The 9,362-nt window shown below is 35.3% G+C and overlaps 1 protein-coding gene across 1 annotated transcript; it reads right to left on the bottom strand.

Annotated features, from left to right (window-relative positions):
- Window positions 1–1,018: 1,018 nt before the first annotated feature.
- On the bottom strand, window positions 1,019–3,124 carry LOC114281648 (uncharacterized). Its single transcript, XM_028224199.2, has one exon. The coding sequence runs from the start codon at window positions 2,724–2,726 to the stop codon at window positions 1,206–1,208; it is 1,521 nt and encodes a 506-aa protein (XP_028080000.2). The 5' UTR covers window positions 2,727–3,124; the 3' UTR covers window positions 1,019–1,205.
- Window positions 3,125–9,362: the final 6,238 nt, after the last annotated feature.

Genomic DNA, 9,362 nt, shown 5'->3' with positions numbered 1-9,362 from the left:
ATGAGGGAGAAGAAATGACAAAGGTTACAAGGGTACAAGGTCGGAAAATATTTGGATTGATGAACAGCTCCAGGTACTATTTATTAAAATTTTCTTTAAGCTAGAATATATTCCACCCCATAGTTTACAAGATAAATCATCAAAAGCAGCATGCTTAACTTGCTGGTTTCCCTGTAATGAAATAATTCAAGCAACTTATGATTACTATTATAAAAATAACTTGCTGGTTTCCCTGTAACAAAATCCACCTCTTTCAAGTTTTATGCTATCTACAAGTTCCAAACAATGTGCTACACAGGCCAGTGTTGAATAGAATCACAAGAAACATCATTAAACATAGCTTTTTAACAACATACCATCATTAAGTATCATGTCTAGAAACTCAATCAACTGTTTGAAATCAAGATGTGATTATGCATAACAACAAACATAACATTATAATTCATCATTTTCAACTAGAAAAAAAAAGAGGTGAAAAAGTACATTTTAATTTCAAACCACCCTAAAAAGTTCCCATGTAAGTCAAGTTCTCAATGCTACTACACTGCAGCAATCGTTCTTTTGTATCAACTGTCAAGAAAATAGACCATATCTACGAGTCAAAAAACATCAAAACTATTATTATGCACATCAGGACAGGTTAGTGAAAAGAACAGTTCTAACTATTTTTTCACTTGCCAATGCCAAGTGCCACTGCCAAGTAATAGAATACATATGGAGCAATGATCCATATCAAAAAACGAAAAACCATGGACATTTGAATATTTAACGCGGGTTTGGTTGGAGATTTGAGAAGGATTTGAAAAAAGAAAGGAAAAAAAAAAGAAATGTGAATAAAATACACTTATATTTCATCTAATTTCACACACTTTTTTCCTTTCTCTTTCCAAATATCTTCCTAAATCTCCCAACCAAACACGGCGTAAATGAAATATAATCTAACAAGTTAAAATCATGAAAAATAATTTTAATAGCAATGTACACATTTGTCAACAAAGTACACCATGATAAAACTTAATAAAGGAAAGAATCTTTAAGGGTTCAATTTCTAACAGTAAAAAAGGGCTTCAATTACAAGAAAATGAAATAAGAAAAACTATAACATTTCCACTGTAAACAAAGGATGACTCATCTACGAGGAGAAAAAAAGGAAAAAGAAAAAGAAAACAAATGTTACAAGAAGGAATGAAAGGTTGGTACCGGTATCACCACCATTGATGAACAAGAACTCCACTTTTCCTGAGAGAAGTAAACAGCTCCAAGCATTGGCCGTAAGTTTTTTGATACTTGGACGATCTCTCACCCGGGCAGCATTTCTGCCACCTGTTATAATGGCATTCAAGAAAGATTTCATCGATCAAACAAATCGCTCCCGACTCAAACAACCTGGGTATCAATTCAAATTCAGTCCCTTCCACATCCATCTTCATCACCACATAATCCTTCTCCGATACCGTGTTCTTCAACCAATTCGTAAAGTCAAATCCCTGAATCTTATCCACATCACTAGCAACACTAGCTGATGACTGAACGGGTTTAATCCTACCCATTCCTCTCCCTTTCTCTTTCTCCTCTTTTTCCCGACCCGGGTCCTGATTAACCTCAAAAAACAATGTCTCATTCCTCACCCACGCCGCATAAGGCATCAATGTAACCCCTTTCTTGTATCTATACTCTTCATGAAAAGCTTTATCCGCCTCAATCGCGTAAATGTCAAAGGTCTTATTTTGTTTTGGGTATTGCTTCTTGAACCAACTCACAATGCTCGAGCCATAGCTCCGAGCTCCGACATCTACGTATACATATCTTCGCTTAAAATTAATATCAGCCATTGATGGAAGATACTTTATATTCTTTATATTTCTCTTCAAAGTAATCCATGGTTTTAGAGGCTCTTCGGTAATCAACGGCTCAGCATTCCGAACCAATTCTTGTTTATACCCCGGAACAGAGCACTTATTCACTGAATTGCCAGTGGGTTTAAGAATATAACTCTCTTTTCTCATAACAATTTCACGAATTTGCGGCATCGAGGAATCGAATCCATCGATTTCACGAGAGCGTATGAATTTACAGCAATTTAACAAATCAATAAACGAATTGAAACTATACGTATCTTTTGAAGCCGTGTGGACGATCAAAAACCCTTGGGGTTTAAGCGTCCTCGCAACTTCAGAGGCAAATTCTGATTGTTTTACCGACTTATCGAGGCCCTTGATTCCGGAGAAGATGAAGTCAAAAGTGTTCTCATCGAACGGCCAACCTGAAACCACCAACGGCTTCGATGCTTTCTTGGAAATTCCGATCGAGTCCGAAACGCCCATCTCTTTTAAAGCAAAAACCTCTTCTCCATTGGGAGTTTCCAAGCAGAGCGACTTCGAATCGGGAGATAGAAAACCCTCGGCGATTAAATCGTGAAACACAGAGGAATAGAACTGTACGGTGTTTCTCCATTCTTTGGTGGTCCAGAGATCGCGACTGTTGGTTTTGGCCGGAGATGATCGGACGGCGTCATGGACGATGATCGCCGAGGAAGATGACGGGAGCTGAGAAATGCCGGTGACGATGTTGAGATTTTCAGGGAGAGAAAAGAAGCAGAAGTCGCCGAGATTGCAGGCTTCGCCTGTGATGGTGACGACGTAGGCGAATCGAACTCCGACGATGAAAACACAGAAGAAGAAGACTCGAACCAGAATGTTCCTCAGTAAGCTAGGCTTAGGTTCCATAATTGTGTGTATCTGTATATATATATTCCTACATCTATCAGTTTGTGTATGTATGTGTGAAGAATTGAAGAGATTTAGAAGAAAAAAGATAGAAAGGTGAATGTAGAGAGAGAAAGAGAGGAGAGAGATTAGCGAGAGCAGAAGCGGGCGGAGGTGTGGTTAGCGCCGACGAGGGTACGGTGGAGAGGGTGAGGGTGAGGGTGAGGGTAGGGGAGTTGAAAATTGAGAGGATAGTGAGGGGTAAAACGGGAATACATGGTTGGAGATTGGTTGAATCACAGTATTCTAGTGTTGTTTCTCTTTCTCTCTCCCATGGATTTGCTGGCTTTGGTGGGTTTCTAGGGTTAGGAAAAAATGGAGAGAAGTGAGAGAGGGAGGAGAGAGAATATGTATATCTATCTATATGGGGGTGGTGGAGCGCTAGAACATGATACGGCAAGGTGACCGGATTAGACGGTGACCACGCGGACACGGAACGAAAACCAAGTGCACGCATTTCTTTTACCGGCTTGTTTTTTTTTTTTTTAGTGTTTTTTTTTAAATTATATTATTTTTGTAAATTTTTTTTTCATATTTAAAAAAATTTAAAAGTCAAGAAAAAACTATTTGGAGTGTTTTTAATTTTTTTTTCATCTCATTGAACTAAATTTAAAGTCTAATACTTTTTAAAAAATTTAGAAAAACAAAAATAAATAAAAATTTTAAAAAATTATCAAAGAAGTAAATTTTGAACATTAAAAACTCACATAGGAGACTTTTAAATATACATTTAATGATGTGGCCAAAGACTAGAATCTCACATAATATGACTAATTAAAATTGACATTTATAATTTTATATTGTTAAATAAATTATAAAATTTTATTAAACATCTCAAACATTTTTTTCGGAAATTATGGGGGTAAAAAGAGAGGAGGATATGGCAACGTGACCGGATTAGACGGTGCCAACAAGGCGGCCACGGAATGAAAACGAAGTGCACTGTGGGGTTACGTGATTGTCACTTGATTTTGGGGAAAATATCGAGATTGCCATTGGGTGGGGGTGATTTTTGCGTGACTTTCTTAAAATGGAGAATGGGGACAATGGTGGTCTGAGAAAGTGGGCGGTGGACTTAGGGTTTGTTTGGCAAGGGTTTATTGGGTTTTTTTAGCTCAATGAGTCATAAAAGGTTCATGAGCCACAACAGATAAAATATCCCATCTAATTCTATAATCATTACACTCTTCTTTCACAAAAAAATCAAAAAAGTCAAAAAGCTAAAAACCCTTCATAAATTAAGCTTTTGAGATAGTTAAAAAAGTCAAAAAGTCAAAAAGTCAACCCACTTCCCAAACGAAGGCTTAGATGGTTTGGAGTGTCCTAAAAAAGTGTACTTTTTATTTTTTTATAAAAAAATATATAAAAAAATAGAAAAATGATGTGATAAAAAGATATAAAAAGATAAGAAGATAAATTATATAAGTTATGCTAAACCAGGTCTGAGACTATGTGAATATTGATTGAGGTGGTGGGGTTGTCCCAGTTTTGGGTTGGCTTGGATTAGGTGGTTCTCAAATACTGTTTACGTGACCCAACTTACAATTTGTACCATCTAAATGTGTATATATCCTCTACCCTTTTTATCTCAAAATAATAATCTCTTTTAAAAAATTAAAAATTTTTTAGTAGTACAATTATTATATTTTAAAGATATTAATGTTTTAAGGCCATGTTTGATTCACAATACTAATAGTGAGGTATTAATAATCCTATCAAATTAGTGTGGTATTAACTATCCCACTCCTACCCCATTACTAATAATCCTACAAATTTGTTAGATTAATTATCCATTGGATTAATAGTCCTAAACTAAAATGTCAAAACAAACATAGGATGATTGGGCCCACGGATTAATAATCCTAATCCCATGCTTTAATCCTTCCAATCAAACATGCCATAAAAGTACTCTTTCATAGTATTTTTTTTAGAAATATCAATTGTCATAATTATACTTTTTGTATTGTTAATGAATTTAAAAGAAAGACAAAATAATAAATTTATATTATTTTAATCTTTAATTTTTAAAAATAGACTAATATTTTGAGACAAAAAAATATCTTTTATCAAAATAAATAAATTACTGAGAGAAAATAAAATTGTACACGTGGATTTTGATAGTTTATATACACAACCTTTACTCCCATCGGAGCCTATCCAATCTCATTCTCCATGTGATACAAACCAGGGGTGCTTATGGATTGGTTTGATTCGTGTCAACATTAAATCTCAATTAATTCAGTTTGACGATCCATAACAAAACAGCCATGTATTAGAATAAAATCAATCCAACACAACCTAATATAGCACGGGGTAATTAAAGTTAGAACTACGGTTTCACTACACAGAAAAAAAATAAATTAAAAAAGTTTTTAATATTTAAACATAACATAAATAAAGAATAAAAATATTATTTTATACAACTGTGAATTGTATAGTAAAGACGAACTGAAGTTTAAACGCAATTAATACAATTTAAATTTAATGAAAAAAATTTACTTAAAAAATTATTAAATGTAATTAAGTCTAATAAAATCAAACTAAGACCTTGTTTGGAATAAATTTCTTTTTGCATGGTTTTGACATTTTGACTATTTTAGCCTAATTAAAAAAATATATATTTGGAATAAATTTTTAACTTTTTTGTAGTTGATTTGATGATTGCGAGAGAAAAATAAAATAATTATGATTTAAATGTAATATTTTATCTTATTAAATAAATTACCTTATTTTATTTTATTTTGATTAATTTAGCCCCAATTCATATACCAAACGAGGGCTAACTCAAAGCGATGGAGTTGAATCTACTCTTTTATTTACTGTTTGGATAGTTTGACAATAAAAACTTCATTTGGAAAAAATTTAACAAATCAAACCCAACCCAAATTAAAAAAAAAAAAAAAAGAATCCCATGAAGATGCTAAGGGCGTGTTTGGTAACGTTTACGTTTTCAGTTTATATTTACAAAAATTTTATAAACTGGTTTTTGTTTATTTTTAGAAAAACATAAACTACAAACGCGTTTGGTAATTGACAAAATGTTTTAAAAAATTTTAAAATATAAAAAAGAGTGAGGAATGACAAGTGGCGGTAGAAGACGGTGGTGAAAAGTGATGACAGTGGGTGGTGGGTAGCTGCTGGTGGTGGTGGCGGCGGGTGGGTGGTGGTGGTGGTGGTGGGTGGGTGGGTGAGTGACAGTGACGGGTGGTGGTGGTGGCAGATGGGTGGCAAATGGCGAGTGGTGGTGGTGGTAGGTAGGTGGCGGGTGGTGATGGTGGGTAGGTCGGTGACGGTGGCGGGTGGTAGCGAATGGGTGATAGTGGTGGTGGTGGTGGTGGTGGTAGCGGGTGGTGATGGTCGGTGGGTGGGTGATGGTGGCGGGAGATGGGTGGTAGCAAGTGGGTGGTGGTGGCAGGTGGGTGACAGATGGTGGGTGGTGGCGGGTGGTGGTGGTAGTGGTGGTAGGTGTGTGGGTGACGGTGGCGGGTGGTAGCGAGTGGGTGGTAGTGGGTGGTGGGTGGTGATAGTAGGTGGGTGGTGGTGGCTGGCGGGTGGCTGGCGGTGGTGGGTGGCAGGTGGTGGATGGTGGTGACAAGTAGGTGGCGGGTGGTGGTGGTAGGTGGGTGGTGAGTGGTGGTAGCAAGTAGGTGGCGGGTGATGGTGGCGAGTGGTGGATGGTGATGGCGGGTGGCGGGTGGATGGCAGGTGGGTGGTGGCGGCGGCGGCGGCGGCGAGGGGTGGGTAGTGGTGACGAGTGGGTGGCATATGGGTGGTGGGTGGTGAGTGGTGAGCGGTGGTGGCAGGTGGTAGTGGGGGTGGGTCGTGGTGGCGGAAGACGGTAGTGGAAAATGGTGGTGGGTGGTGGCTAGTGTTGGGTGATAAAAAAAAAAAAAACTCAAAATTCAAAACGAAAATACATTTTTTGTATTTTTATTTTTTGGTCAAATTTATAAACTGAGATCACTGATTTATAAATCAAAATTTTTACCAAATAAATTTTTATTTAAATTTTTAAAAATTTTATAAATATAAACATAAAATTAAAAACTTAAGTATTAGCAAACGGCTACCTAAGTAACACAAACACATCAATGGCATGGATGAGTTGTAATCCTTTCGGTCTTACGTGTGCCACGTGAGCAACTTTATGAGTCCACACAGCACTGATTGAGGACAGGCCATAAATGTTAGAAATTCTAAACAAAGATAAGTAAATTTTTTATATAATATTAGTCTATAACACTTCATATCTATTTTCAAATTATTCATAAAAATATAACACAAAATATTAGATCCAACCAACCATTGTACGATATTGAATAAATGTTTTTTCGGTTATGGGGCAGGTGTTGTTAGGGTCCACATTGGCAATTAAAGTCCGACGCGTATTCAACGGCCTCATTGACTGAATGAAACAAAATCTCATCAGTTACGGCCTTGGGGGGGAAGTTGAGAAAATGGGCCCACAACCATGTTACTCTCTCTCTCTCTCAAGTGAAGCTTTCTCGTCTCATTCCCCCCTGCTTCTTTTTCTTCATTTTATTTATGAAGGTGTGGTGTCCTAGTTATTACCACCATGTGCATGGATTGCTACTCCAGTAATTTGTCAACGCTATTCCTTTTTAATTTTTTTTACGAACTGCTATTTATCTATATCTTTCTTCTTAGGCTTCATTTGGGAGGATACTTTTTTAGTTAATTAGTTAAAAAGTTACTAAATTAACTAATTAGTCAATTAGTCCTATCAAAAAGTTAACAATTACGACTTCTCTCTACTTTTTGCACAGCTTTTCGTAATTAGTCAAAAAGTCATCCCCAACATACAAATTTTTTTTACCTACCTTTTTAACCAATTAGCCAAAAAGTTACTAAATTAGCCTGTTTTCAAACGAGGCCTTAGGTCTCCCATCTCTTATATTTCCTTTTCATTGAGATTTGTGATTGTTAATCGAGTTTTAGAAGTTTTTCTTCTCAATTAGATATGTTGATTTGTTGATTAATTTGTTTTGTTTTTGTTTTTTTTGTTTTTGATTTATTTTTGTTGTTTTTTTATCAAATTTCATTTGATAGAACCAGAGTAAAAATTTTACTCTGGTTCTATTGTTCTGCTTTTTTCATTTGATAGAATCAGAGTAAAATTATACTTTTATACAGAGTAAAATTTTACTTTTATGTAGAGTCTAACATTTTACTAGTTTTTTAGAGTAAACTTTTACTTTTAACTTCAAAGTCTCACAGTTTACTCGTTTTTCAGAGTAAAATTTTACTTTTGTATAGAGTAAAATTTTACTTTCATACAAAGTAAAATTTTATGAGGGTAATATGGTAAAAGAAACAAGTTTTAAAATATTAGGGGGTTTTGAAAGCACTTATATAATTCTTGTCCTTTTAAAAGACAAATTAGATAGTGAGGGGGCTATCACCAAATCCCTCTATATTTTTTGTCTTTTATATTTTTTGTACTTTATTTTATAACTAAATAAAATAAAATTATAATTGATATTTTATAAATGGGCGGACTAGGTTGGACTGGGTTAGAATTCTTTATCCCAAGTCTAGCCTGGATATTAAGGGCTGGTTTGGAGTGTCTTAAAAAAGTGTACTTTTTATCTTTTTGGATTAAAAAAGACCAAAAAAAAAATATGGAGGTTTGGATTAACTTTTTGACTTTTTATGAAAAAATGTGTATTAAAAAATTGTATAAAAAAAAGTGTGTAAGAGATAATAAGAGAGGAGTGGGCCCCAGCCGTACAACCGGTTGTGTAATTTGAGTTGGAAATTATTGGCTAATTTTTGTACAAAGCACTGGACGGTTTTGTTTGACCCGTGGGGGTCATCACGGGTCCCATTTTAATAATCTGAACCGTTCAATGTGTGTAACTCGTCGAACACTATGTACCTATAAAAAATCACGTTAATCGGATATCGATAGCTATCTGATCAGATTTATTTATTTTTCAATCATTAATTATAACACCATCCATTTGTTGTATATAACTGATTTGATCATATAGTTATCGATATCCGATCAATGTGATTTTTTACAAACATATAGTACTCGACGATTTCTACACATTGAAACGGTTCAGATTATCAAAACGGGACCCGCAATGACCCCCATGGGACGAAAACGGTGTGTGTGAAAATCACACCGAATCATTTCATTTTTGCTGCACAGCCGCTGCTTTACATCAATTGAAATTGTACTTTTTGGGAAGAAAATTAATTTTTAAATTTTTTTTTTAGTGAATAGTGATATCTTTTTAGATTTTAGAGTAACTTTTTGACTTTTTGACTTATATAGTATAAGCCAAACCAGGCCTAAATAAGTGTAAAATCTTAACCTAGTCCGGCCTTCTGAACTAAATAGTTTTTTCAAATCTTAAAAACATACTAGGTTAGACTAGACGGGCCATCAAATCAATAACTACCCCTAATTTCAGCCCCAAATAAGTTAGATTAGTGCTTCTAATAAGCTTTACGGTAGATTTAGCCTGTGTTTGGCAAGTGGATTTGTAGGTTTTTTTGACTATTTTAGTCATAAAAAACAAAATAGGCTATTTTAGCCATAACAAACAAAACATCACATCCAACCCA

The sequence above is a fragment of the Camellia sinensis genome, chromosome 10, assembly GCF_055761805.1.
Source record: "Camellia sinensis isolate YWXY chromosome 10, ASM5576180v1, whole genome shotgun sequence".
In the NCBI taxonomy this organism is placed as follows: domain Eukaryota; kingdom Viridiplantae; phylum Streptophyta; class Magnoliopsida; order Ericales; family Theaceae; genus Camellia; species Camellia sinensis.
The sequence above is the reverse complement of the archived record's forward strand: the minus strand, read 5'-3'. Positions and strand labels throughout refer to the sequence as shown.

Excerpts from the sequence above, each read along its gene's own strand:
- LOC114281648 (XM_028224199.2), bottom strand. The coding sequence starts at position 2,726 with ATGGAACCTAAGCCTAGCTTACTGAGGAACATTCTGGTTCGAGTCTTC.